General features: G+C 41.6%; 1 protein-coding gene across 1 annotated transcript in view; it reads left to right on the top strand.

Annotated features, from left to right (window-relative positions):
• Positions 1-23197, top strand: part of LRIG3 (leucine rich repeats and immunoglobulin like domains 3) — a 51361-nt gene that overhangs the window by 2002 nt on the left and 26162 nt on the right. The window contains exons 2-3 of the mRNA XM_001927828.6: positions 4301-4372; positions 4575-4649. Coding sequence (XP_001927863.3) covers positions 4301-4372; positions 4575-4649 — 147 coding nt within the window. The remainder of the gene's footprint in view (positions 1-4300; positions 4373-4574; positions 4650-23197) is intronic.

Genomic DNA, 23197 nt, shown 5'->3' with positions numbered 1-23197 from the left:
GTGAATGGCTCTATTGACAACATATGGAACTGAACATTTGAATGACTGGAGGTGAACACTTACAAATAACAGAGGGATGAGAAAAAGAAAATTAATATAATGCTTCCTGGGGTGTGTTTAGAAATGCTTGGATCGTTCACCAAATCTAATTTATATTCAAGTTTCTCAATGTTAAGTGGCATATCAGAACATGTCAATGTGCCAGATTTTCTTTATGTGTGAATATCTTTTTTTAAAAAATTGGGCATCTTAAAAAAACAACTGCATGGCTTTTGATTAGAAGTTGAGTTAAACCAAAAGGGGTTTGATACCTATTTAAACGTTGTCTTAAAAGTAGCTGACCTAATTAGGATTTTGTTTTGCAGATAATTTGGTGGCACACTAAAAACAAATTACAGTTTATTTGGTTAGCACAATCTTTAATTACATTTCCGCCAGCAGTAAATTGTCTCGATTCAAGTCCACATTCCTTAAATGTATGTGAAAATAAGTTCCACTTGTACAAATAAGCACCAGGTCTGTTGTCAGGAGCCCCGCTGTGATCATTCATTGGACAGCTTGGTCATTCTTGTACTTGTGTGACTTTTAACCAACTTTGTAGTTATCACCAAACCATGTGGTCCAATTTTTTTAGTGTAAATGTTTCTTTTGTTTGTGCCTAAAGCTCTAGAGGTCTCCTCTCTGTACCTTTGAAAGGAGCAGGAAAATACTTGGAATTGAGCTTAAAATTCTCTGTTACTTGGTGTTTGGAAGAGGAGGCTTCTTAAGCTTTATGTCATTAGAAAAGCTTTTAAGTAGACTGTTCCCAGAGTTCAGAAATAAGTAGAAAAAGGCATATTGTTCTTCCCCATAGCTTCACTTCCGAGAGTACTCTTCAGAAAAAATTTGGTGTCTGTCTTTTGTTTCATGTGTGGAATTGGCAAGTTAAAAAATTAATCTATTTAACATACTTGCATGTATGTATTTGTCCCACTGTATTCAGTTGTAATTTACTGCCATAGGAATCCCATTTGTAAAAAGGTGAATAGTTTGAGGGATAAAATAATAATATTGTAGTTAGTTCTCCTTTCAAAAAGAAACTTCTAATACTTCAATAAAAGTGGCTCTTAAAACAGTAACTATTTGAAGCGTTCCTTACAACCGCCTTTAAAGGCAGATTTGAGTTTACATCTAGAGTTTGTGCTTACAAGGAGTTCTGAACCCAGAGAGAAGGGCTAGTTAGACTGTTTACTTAGCCAAAAGAGGGAAAAGTTGCCCAATTGTCAATAAGAACTTCAAGTATTATTAAAATCTCACTGGAATTTCAGAATTATTTGTCCTAGCGTGTAGAAAAGTTTAAGTTAGCTGGACTCAGGCAAAAATGTCTGAAAGGTACTTTCTGCCGGTGTGGCTTTAGTGTCTGCCTGTTATAAATCCTCTGGTCCGGACCAGAATTGGGGCTGGGGTTGGGGCTAATAGTCCTTATGGTTTTCACAGCTGTTTTTCTATATTTTCCAGACTAAAACTTGAACATAGCAGGCTGATTTATGAGTCACTTTGGATCAGTGTCTTAAAACAGCTACAGCCTGGCTTTTTGTTTTTCAGCTTTCCAGATTTCTGCTGAATTAGCAGCTCTGCAGGACCCAGTGGGATTGATTAAGAAGCTGTGCTGGATTTGCATTTTAAAATTTGACTTGGAAGTCAGATTTCCAAACGCTAAGAGGAAGAAAATGATAGCTGGAACCAAATGTTGTAAATTAGTTATTTTCACATATATTTATTCACTTGCTAATATGCAGGAAGAGAGACTTCTCTGGACTGTGTAGAGTTTGGTTTTCAAGTGTTTGGCCAGCTGAGTTTGGGGTAAATAGTTAATACCTCCCTGCCTCACCACCTTTCCCATGTATTAACCTCATTACAAAACGTTTTTTTAAAAAAAGGTTTCCTGGGCAAGATGTTCATTAATGGAACTCTAAAAATGAAGACTGCCTTATAGAAAGTAATGGGGTTTAAGAAAACATCGACGTTGTACAACTTGAATTTGTTTTTAATGGTCTAGCCATAAAAACAATATAAAGAAGATTTAGGAAAATGTGACATCCTTTAATCATTTCTGAGCCATAAACTGAACTAAGTCTAAATTTAGGTGCATTAAAAGTTTCATTGACTTGAAGTATTTAGCAGTAAAAGTCACTTTAGGGGTGATTTTTTTTCTCCCACATATACTGTGGTTTTAATAGTACACAAAACTTAGGGGTGGGAGTGTGTTGCAATAACTGAAATGTTTAGGTTTGCCAGCTCCTGCTTTTGGATGAGAAGTGAGTGGTCCCCTGCATGGACCCTGTTCTCTGAAGGCAGTTTCTCCTTTTAAAGGTCTTTTGTTGGAGATCTCATCCTATTACAGGTCAAAAAAAGAGTTAAAGCACTCAGTCTCCCTCACCCCCACCCCCACCCCATAAGCATGCCCTGAGGAATAATCCTTACAATGAAGTGAAGAGTGGAATTTTCGTTTTTTCTAATTAAAAGGAAAGTCACCTGTACAAGATGTAAGTGCCAGATCAGGTCCCCTTTCCTCTGAAAACTTGCAACAATAGGGAATGCAGTCTTAGGCTGGTGCACTGTTCTTTGGATAAGTGGGTCCAAAGGAGGCTTTCTGTTGATTCAGGCTACCTCCCAGGTGAAGAACTCTTTTCCTTGGTTGATTTTGAAAGCCTGTGGGAAATCTGTGACTGTCTGTGGTGCTAAAAGCACACAGGTTTTGTTTGAATCCTAACGTGAGTTGTTGGGCTCACGGTTTCCTTGATGAACTCCAGATGGAAGCGGGCTGGGCTGTGAGGGAAAGTGTCTGGCTCCAGCGTGGGGAGCATGCACAGCAGTGGTTGTAATTGCAGGATTTTTATAGTTTAAAGACTGTGCCAGATTTTTTTTTTCATGTTATAACTCTACCAGAACAAATCTACTCATGTCTGTTACTGTCTGGTAGGTCTTTAAGCAAACATGTTTCAAATAAAAACCTTTGCAATTTTTTTTTTTTTTCCTTTTAGGTGAAATAGAAAAATCCAGGTTTATTCTCAAAACAAAAATTCAACGACTGAAAGGGTCTCTGATTTCTAATTATTACCTAATGGACATGCACTGAGTAACACTGTGCTTCCCTGGATGTGATTGCCCTGCCTTTTTCTTTGGTGTGCGGGGGTGCATATTATGTATGTAACAAATGGTTCCTGCTTTTCTCCAATCAAGTTTGGTTATCTCTAACTTTGGTTATTTAGAACTATTCAATTTTAAATACCGAAGGAATTAATCTGGTAGGGATGGGTAAGCCTCTTTCAGTAGGAGAGCTTTAAGCCATTCTGTTTGTCAGCCTAGTTTTCAATAGCTCTTCAGCCATTTCATTCTCATTAGACCATTTAGAAGGCACGTATCCAGTGTATTGACCGATATAACCCACATTTGCTAGATTTTGTTTCACATTTTGAATCTTAAATGCTGAGATGATGACCTAGCCTAGAATAGTGCATACGTAAGAGTTTTATTTTGCTTTCTTTTAAATAACTGAAGTTTTATGGAAATAGTTACTAGGTTAGATTGAATCTCGGAGTTAGAAGCAGATTTATTTTAATGATTGAAAAGAAATCTGATCATAGGTTTCTGTACAGTGCATTTAACTTTGTTAGGTGGTTGATGTGGTTTAAATTATACATTATATGGAGGCATTGCGATTTGGGGAGTTCAGGAAAGCTGAGAGTTTGGGTTATTTCCTACCTGCTCAACACACACCCCTCTACCCCTTCACCACCAATGCTTTAAAGAATTTGCTGCCTTCACCCAGAGAAACAAATGTGTGTGAAATGCAATTTCTACTTGGTTTGACTGGAATAAGGTCTCCGATGCTTAGTTGTATGCTAATAAAAAGGTTTCTTTAGAGGTTTTAGTTTCAGCAACCTGCCTAATTAGCCACTTTTCATAAGCTATGACTTCATCCTATCAAGTTGGAAGTGAGGAGATGGCAGGGGATGGGGAGGGTGAAGCAAAACAACCAGTCCACAAAAGATCTGTTCACCCTGGGCCAAAACACATCTCCTAAAACATTTGCGGGCTTGGAGCATTTGAACCTGCCAGCCTCCTAAACTAATTTTGTCCTCAGAGTTTGTATTTTGGAGTTTGCCCTCTAGTTTATGGACAGGACAGATCAGTTATTTCTTATGTTGTCGCTAGTGTTGAGAGAAATCGTTCATAAATCCACTCTGTCTAGCACATCATTAAGCCCTATTAGTGATTTTTGGAAACTACTTATAATTGTATCTTTGTTTCTTCATAGGGACTTAAGTCACAACAGATTGTCTTTCATCAAGGCAAGCTCCATGAGCCACCTTCACAGCCTTCGAGAAGTGTGAGTTATTTTCCATTTGACGTTTGAATCAAATATACTACCCATCGCACTATGTAATTGTAAAGAATATTTGAGTTACGGTAAATTACTTCAAACTTTTAACTTGTGAGGGATCTTTAAATAATTTCATAAAGTTTTCACCTCTGTGAGTTACAGATTGCATAATCAGCTTTTTTTTTTTTTTTTTTTTTGGCATTTATAGGAAACTGAACAACAATGAATTGGAGACCATTCCAAATCTAGGACCAGTCTCAGCAAATATTATACTTCTCTCCTTGTAAGTGAATGTTAGAAGGATTTCAGATGTATGTTTGCAGGGACCATGGGGAATGGTTCCCTACGAGCTGGAATATAGCTCTTTCAAGCAAAATATGCTTTCCTTAAACTGCTTAACTCATTTTCCAGCCTGCCCCCGTCCTCCTAAATTGTAAGTATCACTGTAACAAGGATGCTTTACACTTTGCTGCCATTGCAGATCTGGTCTCCAAGATTCAGAGATGCCACCTTTATCCCACAGAGACATGTATTAGATATGGTAGACTAGGACTTAAATTCTGGTGTCACTCCGTGGTTGTCTTGGGATCTGTAGATTGGGTATTATATGACTCCTAGGGGAGAATGATCAGAGTTGTTTTTCAGGGAGAAATGGAGTTGATAGCTAGGCATTGGGGTGTCCTCTTTTAAGTGTGGTGTCTGTGGCGGAAATCAAGTTTCAGAAACATCAAATCAAAATAACAGCTTGATAGAGTTAAAATTCAGTATGTGATTGAACTTAAAAATACCATTCCACATTATTTGGCAAATATGAGTTTTCAAATAGGATTAGAATTTTGTCAATTTTTCTGTATGATTAGGGCAGACAAGTTTTTAAATTCATGCCTTGGAGATGTTTTAGAATAATTTTGACTTTCGACCCCTTCAAGGTAGCTTTTAGAATGAGCATGGTTTGGTTTCTAAAGTTAAGTAATTTACCACCTTAATCTTGAATAAGTTAAAAATATATTTGAGCCACTGAAGTTAAATTGTTTTTGTCCTTCAAACAACTTAAGGGAAAAAAACCCACCATTGTTAGTTGCATCTGGGAAAGGTGTTGGGAGGGTTGAAATTATACAGTAAATTTCAGGAAAGCTGTTCAATTAATTAAAGTGATCACTACCCAATTGCTTACATCTGGTGATTTATAGAGGTTTGTTTTTACTGAGGGCCCAGGTCAGCTCAGTCACGGGTGCAGCCGCTGTGTCTGCTTTCCTCTGTTTGAATAAGAGCTAAGTGACATTTGATACTGATGTGGTTTTTCCAAAGATCAGAAACAGAAAGGAATAAAAGAAAAAACAGTTGGTATTTGACAAATAAACGCTGAATTAAAAAGGCATTTTTATGCTCTCATTAGTACCTGTTTTGTCTGTCCCAGTTGCTTAAAATTGGGGGGTCTAAATGGAGTACTGGTTTGGGGATCTTAAACATCTTTAGCTATTCAGATTTGACCAGTGGCCCCTATTTAAACCCCAGGGAATGCAGCTTCCTTGCCCTGCCGTCCTTGCCCTGGGTACTGGCAGATTCGGTCAGTATGTTCAGGGGGCCTTGAGGGTCACTGCAGCTTCATGGCTGAGAGGGTCTGCAGTGGAGTGTTGGGATCTGGGTGTGCTGAGGAAAATAATCTTTTCTTTGGCACAGAGAGTTGAAAATTAGAAAGTTCTATCAGAAGTAAATAACCTAATTATTTCACACTTTAAAGCTGGAGTTTGTAATGAGAAAACTGAAACAAAATCTAGAAAATGAGAAACCTTCAGTATTTGAGCTCATCTCCATATTTTTGTTTGTCTCACTTTAGTGCGTACCGAATAATCTCTTCTGAACTTGAATACTCTCTCATTCTTTCCCCTTAACTTGCTGGAGTACATCTAAGCAGAGATTGCTGTGTCCATCTTATACCAAGATAGATCTTACTTATTACCTTGATTACGTAGACTGTGCAAAGAGTAATTTATGTGATGGGCCTGCTAATTCAATATGCATTGTAAAAATTGTATACCTAAGAAATATCTTGAAAATTTTACTTCTCTGGCTGTTTTCTTTTACAAGTGTTTTGTTTTTCTTCTGTAGGTTTCCTTGGAGTTTGTAATACACAGTCGTTATTTCTAAAGCCTGCTTCATTTCTGTCTTGTGTAGGGTAGACTGTTTTCTTTTATATAGGGGCACTTGAAAATAATCAGAGCTGAAAGTCAGTAATTAAATACACTTCTGAAATTTCCCCCCTAAAATTGTTCAACTCCATAATGTGTTTCAGATTAGAATTTGGCTAAAGCACCGCCATTAAATCCCACATCTTTCTGAGTCGTTCCCAAGACTATTTGACTTCTATCAAGATTTTTTTTTTTAAACATTTTGTGGAGGAAAACATGTTTCTGAGTATTTGCACAAGCAAAATACTTTGAAGATGTGTTAAAGAAAAGGAGAAGAAATCATTTATAGTCTTGAGTGTGAACTTTAATATTTAATGGTGCCCATACCATCATTGCTCACTATTGTGCGGTGAGGGCCCCTCCCAGCCAGAGGGGTTGGATGCAGATGCAGGAGCCAGCAACTGAGAGGAGGAAGGGGGGTCAAAAACTATTACTCCATGGCCAGACATCATTGGGGTCAACTGTCACTCCATGGCCAGACACGATTTGGGGTCAACTGTCATTCCATGGCCAGACATGATTTCACTCAGACCAATTCTGATCCTGTCAGGGAAGCCTGGTAAAATGCCAGGGGTAATGGTTGGATGAGCATTGAGCTTTCCCATTAACAAAGCTCATCTCTAACCATGTTGAGGAACTTTCAGTGTGTAAAAGACCTGAGTAGACTTGCTTTCCTTTGACTCCCACACAGCATGAGCTCAGAAATCAGCTGGCTTGCCAGGGGCAAAATGTGGTTTGTATTTTCTGTTTATTTTTCTGAATGTTCTAGCCATACATGGCAGGGTGGCATATTTTAAGGGAAGAAGTGGGATAACTGTTGGAATGAACATGTATTGCACTCAAACTGCTGACCTGGCACAGGCGAGTTGATTTTACCAGACGTGGTAGTTCTGGCTTCCTGTCGTGTGGCAACTGCCCAAGCCCTGGACATTTTTGAAACCTGTGACCTGAGTTAGGGCAGATTGGAATCCATAAGTTATGTAACATTACTTGAACAAAAGAGGCCTTATTGGTTATTAGATAGAGCTAGTTGGGTCTTAGCTTGACACCAGTAGTTTATAAGTATTGCACAACATGCAAATACTTGGCCTGGTATCTTAAACTTGGAAAGGTTTACATCAAGCAACGTCAAGGGGGTACCTAGATTACTGGTTAAGAATGTTGATTTCCTGATCCCATCCCTAGAGTTCCTGAATTAATGCTTTCAGGTGGGGCCCAAGTAGATTCATTTTAGCACACTTACCTTGCTGAGATTCTGATCAGATATTACAAAAATATTTCTGGATTACTGAAAGAGTCTGGTTTATCATGTCCAAATAAGCCTTTTCTCATTATTATCTCAAAAATAGAGCATTTTCCCCAAGGCCATCCTTTTATTTGAAGCCTGTCATTTTCTTTTCAGAGATGACTGTGTCATCCTTCTAGAGAAGTTATTATAAATATTGATCACTTTTGCTTGTGGGACCCCCATCAAGTGTGCTCTACGGATGATGGGCTACCACTGGAGAGATTTAAAGCAGAGTGGGGTGATCAGTTCTGCTATTGAAAATGTCACTCTGGCTTCAGTGTGGAGAATGGCCTGGCAGTGGCAGGAAAGGGGCCTTGAGGGGCCAGATAATTCGGAAACCACCACAGTGGGCGGGAGCGATGGTGGCCCTCTTCCCCTAGGGTTAAGTTTCGACAAGTCAACAGAACAGTGATTAAAAGCAAAGTTCAAGTTGGAATGACTTGCAATGAATCGCTGGCTCTTCTCTTTGCTATAGTTTGTGACCTTGGGCAAGGGACTGTCTGTCTGTGCTTCCTACTCTATGATAAAGGAGAATAATACTAGTGCCCACCTCATCGGGTTGCTGTGGGATTCAGAGAGGGATATGGTGACACCCACCTGGCATGTGCTCAGGGGTCAGTGAGAAGAAGCCACAGTCATTCATTCAGCAGAAGCTGATTGAAGAAACAAACAGCCCTGGGTTCTGATTAGGGTGCTGGGGACACAGCAATGAACAAAGTAGACAAACTCCCTCTTATCATGAAGCTTCCATCCTCATGGGAGGTGAGAGAAAACTAAGTAAACAAATGTTAGAAGAAAAGATAACTTCTGTTACTTGATAAATACTGGAAGGAAAGGACAGGAGGGGTCCTGTCCAGACAGAGAGCTGGGTTGGGTGTCCTTAACGGTGGTGAGGGAAGGGTTCTTTCTAAAGGTCTACCAAGTCCTGCTGTGTGCTGGCTACTGTTATAAGGCCAAGATTCAGCAGTGAACAGAACAGAAATCCTTGCTCTCACGGGGCTGACCTTCTCATGACAGGAGAAAGACAAAAAGTACCATGAGGGATGAGGTCAGAGGGGCAAGGTGCTAGGGAGAAAAAGAGAGCAGAGAGGGGGTATAGGAATGTGTGTGGTGGAAGAGGAGGGGGTTGTGGCTGTAAATGGCGGTGGAGGGAAGGTGACACTTGAATCAGGGCCTGGAGGTGAGGGCGGGAGTCATGAGGAGTGTCCCACATGCTGGGGTTGGGGGGGGTCATCTCCTTAAAGCCTCCCCTGCCCTGTCCAGCCCCTCTTGCCTTGTATATCTGTTATATGATCATGAAATGATTTTGGTATTTCCCTCCCCTACAATGAAGCTTGTGGGGCTGCTTGTTTTGCCTAGCACTTAGTGCAGGTTATATGGCTTACTTAGTTTATGAATTGAATTAAGGAAGGTTTAGGAACCAGCTACATGCACTTAACATTATGCAGATAGATCTCCTTCTAGAGACTTAGTCTATAGGAGAGGCTCAAGGTTTACAGTGAGAAAAACATACGTATGTTTTCCTAGTGTTCAGCTATGCATGCTTGGTAACAAGTAAAGTTTTCAAAATGAGGGCGTTCTCGTCGTGACTCAGTGGTTAACGAATCCGACTAGGAACCATGAGGTTGTGGGTTCAATCCCTGGCCTTGCTCAGTGGGTTAAGGATCCGGATTTTCCGTGAGCTGTGGTGTAGGTCGCAGGCGTGGCTCAGATCTGGTGTTGCTGTGGCTCTGGTATAGACCGGCGGCTACAGCTCTGATTAGACCCCTAGCATGGGAACCTCCATATGCTGCAGGGGCGGCCCTAGAAAAGACAAAAAGAAAAAAATTTTCGAAATGATAACATCAGCAATAATAGTAATGAAAGAAAAGGAAAACACAGGAAAATTATCTTGGGTAGCAAAAGGATTCAGCTCACCACTCTAGCTGGTGAGCACATGCCCTGGAGTGTGTGGGAAGTGAAAGCCCCCTTGCTTGCCTGCTTTTCAAAGTTTGTGTCACTCAGTGGGGGTGACTTTGGTCTTCAGAGATAGAAACGCTTCATGGCCCTTGTGCCACATGTGCATGTGAGCCACACTGCCTCAGGTCCTGAACTGAAGATTCAGAATACAGAACAACAACAAAATACAAAATTGATCTGTCCTAACACTGAAGGAAACACTGGCCCTACAGAAATCATTGGGAGAGACAGAACAAGTGTGCGTGCATGTCTGCATAAAAACCTTTGCAGGTGTTTTAAGGGTTCTTCTAGGGTGCATTGATGGCGATTCCCCCACCCACGGGCTTTTGAACACAATGCTGCACGAGACTCTGTGCCATCCTGTCCCATGTCCTCCCATTTGGGAGGTGCTGCAGGGATGCAGGCAGGTGTGAGTGCCATGCCTTCCCTCAGAAGTCCGATCGGTGGTCTTAGCAATTCCTGTGCCATGAGCTGCTAGTCATTGTAGAACTTGGAGAAGGCAGTGACTTTTCTTTCTTCAGTTTTGACACTCCCATAAGTACTGTACATGTGGTTCTCCAGTGGCATTTGTCACACATCTCACCCAGGGTGGGGCTTGTGTCTTTCCATCCACTCAGCAGTCCCGTCCAGTCCCTGGCACGTAGGAGGTACTCATTAAATATCTGAGCAGACGAGAGATCTCGGGCCCCTGTGCTGGAGGTGGGGCACACAGGTTTTGTCTGGTCTCCGCTAGTGACCTGTCTGACCTCAGGCAGAGCTAATGAACTCCGCCTTGTTTATCTGTAGAAATAGTGTGAGACATCTGCCTGGCTATCTCAAGTGGTTCCGGTGGAGGATCAAATGGCATCATGTACACGAAAGGGCTCGGGCAGTGTGAGCAGCCCCAGCTGCTGCTGTTACAGTTACAGGGGGCTTGGCCGAGGAGCCGAGACTGGGGGCAGTGGGCCAAAGTAGATTCTTGAACAGGAGGGTCCCTGAAGGAAGGCAGGATTTGGAAACATTATCCCGGCAGCAGTGGATGAGAGGGAGAGAGAGAATTTGGTGTTTGGGGTGAGTTCTCAGGAAAACTGCTGCTGTCTTCGAATAGTTCAAAACAATTGATGAGCACGCAATTATAAGTAATAAGTGAACACCATTTCTAGTCTGAGGGTTTCCATCTCTGTAAGTGGGTTTTGAGCTGTGGAAAGTGCACCCAGAACACCACCTCCTATGAGCTGAGTGCTGGCGGAAAAAGACAGCACTCAGCTGTCTTCTACCTTTAAGAAGAAATAATGGGCAGACCAATGATAACCAGATACTCCAAGGAGGGTCGTGCCCTGGGTGACAGACACAGAGGAGGGCTGACTTCTCAGTGAGGAGTGTGAGGGTGAGTGAGGGCTACTCCAGCACGGAGACTGGGTACATTGATAGGGATCAGCTTAGGTGTTTCACAGTTGGCGAGGGTAATTGACTTTTTTTTTAAATGCAGGGGAATGAAATGAGTACATTTCACTTAAGCACAGGATCTGCTGCTCTCTTTTCATTAAACAGTGTTCATGTTCAAAATCAAGTGCCATAAAGAAATAAATATTGTGATGATAATTAACCATCATGAGTTGCCAAATACCTGGTACCCATCCGCCTGTGGAACTGTTCTGTGCTCTGAGCCCTGCTGCAGGTTAAGGCCACACCTGTTTTTCCCACAAAAGGAAATTGGCCTTTTGTGGGGTAGGAGTCAAATGAGCATTGGCTACGGAATCATGAAACTACTAATTAGGAATCGGATCTGCAGGGCTCTGTTATCTGTACACTGTACAGAGTGCCATCCCAAGTGGGAATTCCATCCGTTAAGCAAGCATTGCCCATTACTGTCCCCAAGTGAGACTAATGAAAAAAATCAGTTTGGAAGATATAAGAAGCTATTGCCTGGTTGCATGACACAGAGTTTATTTAAATAATTCATCAAATTCCACTTATAACTTTCAAAACATATTGATACTTTAATAGCTCACAGCTCGGAAATAAAGTTGTGTGTAGAGAAGGCAAGCATTTTTTAATGTTTCAAGTGCTGATGTAGCTAAGTAATTTTATAACTGTGAGGTAAAGCTCAAAGGTAAAAACAAAGTTGTTTTTTTAAAACAACAAAACAAAACAAAAACCAAAGCCTTTGTATATAAATCATTATTTAAAAAGTCACTAGTTTGTTATATGCCTTAAGGAAGTTGGGGAGAAGCTTCAGCCAAAATTAGAACTTGGGTTCTGGGGAATCAGTGAGCTTGATTCCGATTAAGTGGACACAGACCATCACCTGTCTTTATCCACATGTGGGTATAGATAATTCCATGGAGTTTGACTGCCTTAACTGAAAAATTAAATTATATGCTCTACATTTGAAGATAAATGGGATAGCATCTTCATATGCAAAGGACATTTCACCAGAGAACCACGACCTTCACCAGCAAGCCAGACATTACAGTATTTAACAGCAATAAGCTCATGAAGCCCAAGTCTTACATACGAAACACATAAACATCCTACCATGATAAGTTGTAATCTTTCATTGCATTTAAAAATGTTTATATATGATCTGCACATGAGAGCTACTCTACACAGAGCCATATGTATAAGATTCTCTGAGTTTATCTTCATATTTAATCATAAACATCATAAACCAGTCCCCCAAATGCACATTTACTAGGTTTTTGAATTCTCAGTTTACAGTGGCTGTATTCAAAACAAAAAATTCGTGATCATGTCATGGCTCTTTAAACCCTTCAGGGATTTCCCATTGCTCTTGGATCAGGAGCAAAACTCCTTCTCAGGACAGACAATGCTCTGCATGACCTGAATCCTCTTTTCCTGTTGCTCCTGCTCACTTCCAGGAACATGCCAGCTTGTCCTGCCTCAGGTCCCTTTGCCTAGAATACTCACCCTCCCCCAACTTTCATTGATGTTTCCCCAACACGTTTTCATATCTCACTTATTTACAAGGTCTGTGTTCTTATCGTATATGCAATCCCATTTTTCAGTTGTATATTTGTGATTCTTTTTTTTTATAATATTCATTTTTTTCCATTATAGCTGGTTTACAGTGTTTTGTCAATTTTTATTGTACAGCAAGGTGACCCAGTCAAACATACATGTACACATTCTATTTTCTCACATTATCATGCTCCATCATAAATGACTAGATATAGTTTCCAGTGCTCTGTAGCAGGATCTTGCTTATCCATTCCAAAGGCAATAATTTGTAGCTATTAACCCCAAATTCCCCAATCTGTCCCACTCCCTCCCCCTCCCCCTTTAAGCATTACACCCCCACCAGAATGGAACTTTATAAAACCTGAGACCTTGTCTGTTTTCATCTCTGTTGTAACTCTGGTGTGTAGCTCATTGCCTAGCACATGGCAGACACTCAGTCCATGTTCGTTGGGATGAATGACCAAGTCAGTATCCCAGTCCAAATTACTATATAGTTAATTGCAGAAGAACTAGTCAGTTAACCTTTCTGTTCCCACCTCTCTGTACACACTGAAAATTGTTTTCACTAATAAAACTTTGTTCCAAAGTGATAACACTCTTAGATTTGGCTTGGTGACGGAAGGGGCAGCCCATAAAACTGACCCCCAGTCCCTTGAACTTAACCTTCCAGTGTAGCTTGCCGCAAGAACACCTGTATTGCCAGGGTTTATCCTGAAGCTGCCCCATTTTCTCATCCTTTCCTTCAGCTTCACATTAGCTATTCTGATGGCTGCTTTGAAGTATCAAATGCAACTTCTGCCAGAGGCTTCTCTGTGCTGAGTGAGGCCTGTGCTGCCAGGACAAGACAAAACAATAAAGTTACAGCCAGTTGCTTTTCATGATTGAGGTGGCAAGATTCAACATGTGTCTCTGTCCCGGCCTGCTTGCTTTTTCTCCTTGTCTTCCTTATTTTACAGTCTGTGCTGCCTTCCATAGACCGGAGGTACAGGGTTCCAGTGGGTGCTGAGAGAGACCAAAACAGTGAAAAGAGGCTCTAACCAGTACCTTCCCTTCTCTCTCTGGCTGGAAATTCCTTAGGTACTACGTTCAGAACATAAAGAAAAAAGTCAGTTTATAAATATTAGCACCTCCTTGCTAGCCACCTGTCTGGCTGTCTCCCCCGCTCTCGGGGAAGCTTTAGCAGGTAGATAGAGCAGTCTCTAGAGCGAGGTTGAAGGCAGAATGAAATATTAAGGTAATATTCATGCTGCAAATACCATATAGCACAGGATACCTGTGGCATACATTCTTAGACTGTCAGTTTTACTATGCACATGCACTTTTAAATGTTTTTATAAGAAAACAAACATATGGAGTTAGACTTAAAAAGAGCATCATTTTTTTAGAAAATGTAAGATGCTTTTGTTCTCTATCACCTATGGCCATGTAATCCTGCACAAGGTGTTGGCCTAGGAACAAAGGACGGTGCTTTTTAAAAATGAGTGGGTGTTGGAGGTCCCTGGTAGTTCCACGGATTAAGGATCTGATGTGTTATCACTGCTGTGGCTGGGGTTCGATCCCTGCCCTGGAAATTTCCACATGCTGCAGGTGCAGCCGGTAAAAAACAAAAAAAAAAACCAGAATGGATATTTACAGAATCAGGACACTAGTCAATTAATTTTATAAATCCCTTTTTGTCTTATTCTCCTCCTCCTCCTGTCTTTCACTTCCTCACCCCCCCCCCCCCATGTAAGTATCAAGGAAAAGGGAGAGGATTAGAAACCGTTTGCTGTATTCTATAACTGGAACAACCTTTGGGTAGTTGTGAGTGTCTGCACACAACCCTAGTAACGTTGAAGTGGAAGAGACATTTTTCCCAGTGGAGAGATCTCTGGAAGAGAGGTTATCCAAGCTCCCCTCAAGCCCTTTCAGGGACAGAAGCTCACTCCAGGTATGGAGCCATCCACCTGGAACAGGTCTAATTGCCAGGCCTCTTTTTGTTAAGCCAGGCCCTGACTTCCTGCAGCTTCTGCCTTTTGTCCAAACTCTGTACGCTGGGAAAGACGTTCGTCTGTTTTCTGAATCATGATACCTACAAACTTTCACCTGTAACATTTCCTTAAAGCCTCTCCCCTCCTGGCTCAGGCTCCAATTGCCATTTTCTGTATGACTTGGAGTCTAGACCCAGGGCTGTCCAAGAGCACTTTGGTGATAGAAATCTGTGCGGTCCACCATGGCAGCCACTAGACACATGGGGATGGAACACTTGAAATGTGGCTGGTGTGACTAAGGGTTTGAATTTTAAGTTTTATCAAGCTTCAATCTAAATAGCCACCCTTGGCCAGTAGCGATTGTACTGGACAGTGCAGGTCTAGACTCTTAATGTTTTTGCCCCCAACACGTCTCATCTAGCATCATACTGAAAAATACAATGTCCAGAGCAAGATAGTGAGATGTAATCTAATGCAGAATGTCCCAGGACCATTTCTCTTGACCAGAGTACAGGACATTGATGAAGCATAAGTTGTATTGGCTTCTTAAGGGCCATGTGGCATTATTAGCATATATTGAGTTGTGGTCAGCTGAGATCCCCCAGTCTATTGTCATTCTTATAAGAATTGCTTCCAAATAGGCCTTTTAAGATTGTTGATTAAAAATTCAAAACATGGCCTTCCCCCAGTTTAACTTCTCTAGAAGCTTCTACACCATCATTTTGGTATATTGAGAGGTCTGGAGTGACAATTCCTCTAATGGATGAGTAGCACTTTTCTGTAGTATTTGGACTTGATTATTCACATCTCCGCACATATTCCTACCCACGCTGACACCACAGGGCCACAGGCAGATCCAGTAGCAGCCACTTGGCAGCTCCCCTGAAGGGCCAGGCTGGTTTGTAAACACAGACCAGGGTACAAACTTACTTGTCTGTGTGATCATCGCCACCACGCATTCTGTGTCTTAGGCACAGGGACCACTCAAACACTCGGTGAAGTCAAGACATTCTGTATCTGTGACATCCCTAGCCCCTTGGACCATGTCAGAAAAATAAAATGACATTAATTTACCCTAATATTTGTAGAGAATGAATCCTCTGGATGAGAACTGTTAATTTGAGGTTCAGAAAAATGATGCCATGTTGTCTGGTTCATAGCATCATCTTAAGGTAAAATTCTTTACCTAGGCTACTGTTTGTTAACATATCTAAGCCAAATGATGTTTTCAATAAGAAAACCCATAGTAATTTGTATGAGGGAAGGATTTATGTTGGTTTTTAGAGAAAAAAAGAGTTTTATTCACTGATTAGATTTCATTGGAGCTTTACTGCAAAGCATGGTGGACCAAACACATTTGCTTCATGCTGTTTCATCCTAGAACGCCCTTAAAAGGAAAAGAAAGGGCTGAAGTGCACACAGACAGGAGCAAAGAGAAAACAGCAGAGGAGACATCCAAATGAAAGATGCCATAAGAGTTTTCCAAGCAGGGGCAGAAATTGTAACTGACCTAGAGTGGAGTAGACCACAAGAGAAGCAAATGCTTTTTTGCTGCAGAACCAGCACTGCTTCAAGAATTCAAAGCCAGAGTTCCCATTGTGGTGCACCGAAAATGAACCTGACTAGGAAACATGAGGTTGCGGGTTCGATCCCTGGCCTCGCTCAGTGGGTTAAGGATCTGGCATTGCCGTGAGCTGTGGCATAGGTCGCAGATGCAGCTCAGATCCTGCATGGCTGTGGCTGTGGTGTAGGCCAGCACCTGTAGCTCTGATTCAACCCCTAGCCTGGGAACCTCCATATGCCACAAATGTGGCCCTAAAAAGGAAAAAAACAAACAAAAAAATCAAATCCAGTAAAGGTGGGGGTGCAGAGTAGGACTGAAGATGGGGAATTGGCAAAAACTCTTCTGTAAGAAGCAGTCACACCTCCATGTCCCCTCTCCACAACTCAAAGCCCAGTGAACACCCCTCCTCTGACAGATAAAGAAAACTGGAAGCTTCCCCTCTAGAGAGTTGAAACAGAAAGTCTCTGGAATTTGGGATACACGCCCAGCCGGGTGAGAGGTGGGGGTCAGGGGACAGGCAGTACCTTTCGCAATCAGGGAGATTAAGTCAGATCTGAATACCTAGGGTGATGGTCCCCACCTCTTCGCTTTTCCAGGCACTAGCAGTCATGCTTGTCCCCCCAGCCTGGAGGTTGGAGGATTTGAGTGACAAGATAGATCATGTTGATCCCATCATGAAACAGCCCCGCCCACACACCTGTGGTGATTCTCACAGTCAGCAGGTCCTGGCCTCACAGCCCTCAGCAGGCCTTCTAGGGCTGCTTTTTTACTAAGTACCCGGGGTAGCCCGTGATCATTGATTCTTGAGAGTCTGAAATACGTAGGAAAGGAGAACCAGAGACAATGGATGAGAAGGGAACCTCAAAACAGCCTAAAATCTCTGTTGAGAAGAGACAGGATGTAACATCCTCAGAATAGGAAGAGAAAGTAAATGTAAGGATGATAATAACAACAACAACAGTAATAAAAGGAATAGTCAGGAAATAAGGAAAAACCTCTTAAAAGTTACAAATATAATAACAACAAAGAAGGTAATAGAAATATTGGAAGAAGATTGAAAAATCCTCAAAAAGAAGAACCAAAAGATAAGAAGATAGAAAACAGGAGAGAAAAACATGAGAAATAAGAGGATCAGCCAGGAAATCTAATTGGTATTCCACAAAGATCTATAGAAATATAAAAGATGGAATTATCAACGAGACGGAAATTTCCCAAAAGCAAGGACTGTATATTTCTAGGTTGAAAGAACTTACTGCAAATGAAATCAAATGAAAAAGGGACATTGCCATATCATTTCAGAATATTTTGGGTTAAAGAGAAGCTCTGAGATGAGGAAAAATAAAATGCCAAGCAGGTTACCTGGGAGGATCAACAGTGGCTCTCCAGGTGTGAGCCTCTCAGCATCAGCATTACCTGAGCGCTTGGCAGAAATGCAGGTTCTCAGGCTCCGCCCAGACCTACTGAAATAGAAATGCTGAGTGTGAAGCTTGTCAGTCTGTGCTCTGAAAGGCCCCTGCCCTCCAGTTCTGATGCCTCCTAAATTTGAGAAACACTGGTTGAGAAGCTGAATGGCCACCAGCTCCTCACATGCATCCACAAAGATAGTTTATTTATTTTTAATTTTTTTATTTTCTAAATTTAGTTTATTTCCCCAATACACTATATCGTTTTCTACTGTACAGCATGGTGACCCAGTTACATATACATGTACGTACACATTCTATTTTCGCACATTATAATGCTCCATCATAAGTGACTAGACGTAGTTCCCATTGCTACACAGCAGGATTTCATTGCTAATCCATTCCAAAGGCAATACTTTGCTTCTATTACCCCCAAGCTCCCAGTCCACCCACTCCCTCCCCCTCCCCGCTTGGCAACCACAAGTTTATTCTCCAAGTCCACGATTGTCTTTTCTGTGGAAAGGTTCATTTGTGCCATATATTAGATTCCAGATATAAGTGATACCATATGGTGTTTGTCTTTCTCTTTCTGACTTACTTCACTCTGTATGAGAGCCTCTAGTTCCATCCATGTTTCTGCAAATGGTGTTATTTTGTTCTTTTTATGGCCGAGTAGTATTCCATTGTGCATCTATACCACATCTTCCTAATCCAATTATCTGTTGATGGACATTTGGGCTGTTTCCATGTCTTGGCTATTGTGAATAGTGCTGCAACGAACATGCGGGTGCATGTGTCTTTTTTAAGGAAAGTTGTGTCTGGATATATGCCTAAGAGTGGGATTGCAGGGTCATATTGTAGTTTTATGTATAGTTTTCTAAGGTACCTCCAGACGGTTCTCCATAGTGGTTGTACCAGCTTACATTTCCACCAACAGTGCAGGAAGGTTCCCTTTTCTCCACAACCCCTCTAGCACTTGTTATGTGTGGACTTAATTAATGATGGCCTTTCTGACTGGTGTGAGGGGGTATCTCATGGTAGTTTTGATTTGCATTTCTCTAACAATCAGGATGTTGAGCATTTTTTCATGTGCTTGTTGGCCATCTGTATCTCTTCCTTGGAGAACTGTCTGTTCAGGTCTTTTGCCCATTTTTCAATTGGGTTTTGGCTTTTTTGCTGTTGTATAAGTCATTTGTATATTTAATTTTTTTTTTTTTGTCTTTTGTCTTTATAGGGCCGCACCCGCAGCGTATGGAGGTTCCCAGGCTAGGGGGTCAAATCGGAGCTGTTGCTGCTGGCCTATGCCACAGCCACAGCAACCAGATCCAAGCCACGTCTTTGACCTACACCACAGCTCACGGCAACACCGGATCCTTAACCCACTGAGTGAGGCCAGGAATCAAACCCACAACCTTATGGTTCCTAGTCGGATTTGTTTCCACTGTGCCACGATGGGAACTCCTGTGTGTTTTAAAGATTAAGCTCTTGTCAGTTTCATCATTTGAAACTATTTTCTCCCATTCTGTAAGTTGTCTTTTTGGTTTCTGTTTGGTTTCCTTTGCTGTACAAAAGCTTGTCAGTTTGATTAGGTCCCATTGGTTTAGTTTTGCCTTTATTTCTGTTGCTTTGGGAGACTGACCTGAGAAAACATTTGTAAGGTTGATGTCAGAGAATGTTTTGCCTTTGTTCTTTTCCAGGAGTTTGATGGTGTCTTGTCTTATATTTAAGTCTTTAAGCCATTTTGAGTAAGATAGTTTTCAAAATCCTAAAGAACGTGATTTCTAGTCTCAACTCTGTACACATTTAAACTGTCAATCCCATAAAGACATTTCCAAGTATGAGAAAGAAAAAAACACCCTTCTACACAGGGTTTCGTAGAAAGCAAATGGAGTATATGCCCAGGAAAATGAGGGAGTAAGCCAAGGAAGACTGGGCAGCCAGGCAGTGGGACTCCAACAGAGGAAAGAGGTGACATCCCCCAAAAGTGAGGCCAAGTTTTGTTAAGAGGCTACAGTTTTATATGATGATGGTGTGAAGCAAATCGGTCATTTGCAGTGTTTGTCATCCAAATCCACAGCTCCTTTTGTTCCATTTCCTCCCATTGGCAGGTGAGAAAACCAAGGTTCACAAAGTAGAGTAGATCAAGACATTGAATTGGAAACAGAATCAAAATCTCCTTGTGGGGGAACTGTGGTGTGAACTGCTGCTTCAAAGAGAGCCTACTTTGGGCAGGTTGATTGATGTGTGGCATTCTGGTTTTATGTGTCATTTTCTGGCCGGCAGCTGTAATGTTCATACCGCTTTACATTTAGGTAAATCCTTACAGGCCAATCTAAAGCTTGATCTAGAGTTTCAAGATCTATCAAGATGATTGGTCACCTCAGGGGCTTGAACCATTTATTGAATCACGAGTTCTGGGGAACCAAAGATGAGTCAGATTCTTTTTGCTCACAAGTACATCACAAGCGAGTGAAGAGACTCACAGCTTAATCACAGCAGTGGTCTGACCTGTAAAAATGGCAGTGGAAGGCCCTACCTCAAAAGAGAGTTAACAAAATTTTTTAATGTTGTTTAATTAATTTTTAATGTATATAATTATTTCAGATTAAAATATTTGTTTAGTAAATGTGTTCTTAGGATCCTGTTGTTTTCTAGAACTTGCCCTTAAATTTCTGTTTATGTAAAAGGACTACATAGAATTTATATTTGGGGATTTTAAAAAGTTGTTTTGGAGTTCCCTTGTGGCTCAGTGGGTTAAGGACCTGGTGTTGTCACTGAAGCGGCTCTGGGCACTGCTGTAGTGCAGGTTTGATCCCTGGCAAAAAAGTTTTTTTGTATATGGTATGAATTTGCTTTTTACCCATATTTCTTTTTTCATGATTACATGTGTTGTAATCGGCACATAACTAGGAACCTGATTATTGGAAGATCTCTGTGTTAAAACATTGTGGGCATCTTTATCATGTTCTTCACACTTCAAAAGTTAATTATATTGTTGACCTGGCTTTTAGCTGAAAAAACTATTCTTTGCTCCTTACAGTGGCTCATTTGTTGCGTGGTATCACTAATTCTTCATCAAGAATCTTTCTCCTTAGAGAATTTTTCTCAATTGGCTTCAATCTTGGGTGCCACAGGACCAGTGGACCAGTCTAGACATGTATTCTTTTAATGAAACTTCTTAATTATCTTTTTAGCAAAAAGATGAGCGGAGACAGTTTATTTTTATCTGCATGGGAGCGGTTCTTTACTTGCCAAGTCTCTCAGTTAAAAGCAGCCTAATATTATGGGGTGTTAGTTATTGCAGCCAAGGTAGTTCCAAGTAAGCTTTTCTTGGGGGTGGAGGGGTTATTGTTAGAAACATACATAAGTGATCTTTAATGGGTTTGCAGAATGTGGCGTTTTCTTTAACAACGTGTAATGCCTTTATATAATGTTGTTAAACCGGTTGCTTGCAAGTTATGTATAGAAATCAGCATTTCCTTGGGGTCAGGTCAACTCTCCCAGTCAGTACAGTTAATATGCTTGCTCTATGATTGTATGGAATGGCCACAGATTCAGCAGTTTGTTGGCTGCTGTAACTGAATTGGACTTAAGGGATGTGGTCAGAGTAATGCATTCTAAGAAAGGAGGGCATTGCAACATGCTAAAAAAAAAAAAATGGTTTCAAATTAAATTTCACTGCACACATCCTCTCTGAAAGAAATATGCCCCATGTGCCTACCTTCTTTAACTAGCCAAGCTTGCACGTCTTTACACATCAAGCTGCAAAGCCTTAAGCTGCCTTATGTTGTGCAATAGCTAAAAGACAGTTGAAACTATTGACAGATATTTCTTATTCACCAAGAAGCTAAAGTTTAATTGGTTCAGAAACTCCAGTGAGCAAAAACCTGATATTCTGGTTCTTCACAAAGAATATTCCTCTCTGAGACTCTTCTCTCAGACTCTGGGGATAAACTAATACCATTTATATCCACTTAAGAGTGCAGGAAGTCCTCTTAAGGGTTTCATGCTTTCTGGAGATCACAGTGAGTCAGAAAGAACCAAACATCACCATACTGAGTGGTCATATTAGTAGCCTCATAGGTTATATTTTACTGTTATTAGTTTAGTCTGGGTTTACATTCATTGCAGGTGTTCAGGGTACCAGAGCAAAGGAACACATTTCTTACGTATGAGAATACCACATGGCCATGTTCCCAGTGATTACAGACAGGAAAATGCCAGAACTGGGCTATTTTGGCGCAGTCTCATCAAGAGGGGCCCCTAGTCTGCTTTAGATGGGGGACTCATGTTTTAGAAAGTCTCTCATATAAGCAACATAAAACACAGCAGTAATTGGTAGAGTAGATGGGGGAGCTCCAGTGATGCTGAACTGGGTCCTAGTATCCAGAGCTAGAAACCTGAGTCCATCAGGCAGGGGAGGAGGAAAGCATGGCCTGTGCCCTGGAAACCACAGGAAGGGTAGCGCTTCACCGCCAAAGCAGGTATCAAGGCTGGCTGACGCCATTATTCTAACATATCAGCTCTCTCCCTGCACCTCCTCTTGTCTGCCCTCTGCTGCCAGAGCAGCCTTTCCAGAATGCACGTCTGATGCTGTGACCCCACCATTTGAAGTCCTCTGTCCTCCTCCCTCTCCTTGATCTTGAGATAAAGGCCAAGTGCATAACACGGTTTCATTTACAAGGTCCCACTTGACCTACTCTCATCTCCTCCCAGCACCTCACTCCTGACCTTCCTCTTTGTCCAGTCTCCACTTGTGAACTCTGCTCCCGTTAAGTCTTTCTTCCATTTCTTCAAGGGGAAGAAGCCTTGCCTTGCTCTCACTGGCTTCTGCTCCCTTCCCACCATTTCTTTAGGAGGTTGTCCTTTCTTCTTCCACTTATCCCTCTGGTGGCTGCTCCCATTTGCCTGCCTGCTCCCCTCACTAGCATTTCAGCGCTGCACGGTCTGGGACCATATCCATCTTGCTCAGTGTCTGCCCTTCAGGACCCTCAGAGCAAGTATCACTGTGCAAAAATGGTGGGTCAGGTTTGCCTCTGCTTAAAGGTATTTGGCAAAGTAGGCTGAAAGGTGAAATTAGCGACAGAGTGAAACCATTGTGGTAGGGCCTGAGAAGCCAAGGCTGAAATACCTGGGCCTCCTGTTTTTCCTGTAGCCTCTGGGAAGCCTGAGGGAACCATCTGCATTCCAACTGACCAAGCCCCCCAGGTCTGTATGTGTCCACAAGGGACTGATTATACTTGACCTCAGCAATGGTTTGACCATGGAACGCCTTGTACTATCAACAAACACAGATGACCAAAATATTCATGGTCCTTAAGCTGAAAGGCTGAAAGGCCTTCTAGTGCCCGCTGTACAAATTTTTGAACAATAGGAAGATGCCATTTCCGCACCAACTTAAGAAATGGAAAGAGATACATAGTTTGTTTGTTGTTGTTAAAGCATTGTGCATTTCCTGTCAACAATATTAATTAATTACAGTGCTTTTACTGTGTTC

Source organism: Sus scrofa, chromosome 5, assembly GCF_000003025.6.
Source record: "Sus scrofa isolate TJ Tabasco breed Duroc chromosome 5, Sscrofa11.1, whole genome shotgun sequence".
Lineage (NCBI taxonomy): Eukaryota > Metazoa > Chordata > Mammalia > Artiodactyla > Suidae > Sus > Sus scrofa.
Note: the sequence above shows the minus strand (reverse complement) of the source record. Positions and strands in the feature narration are given on the sequence as shown.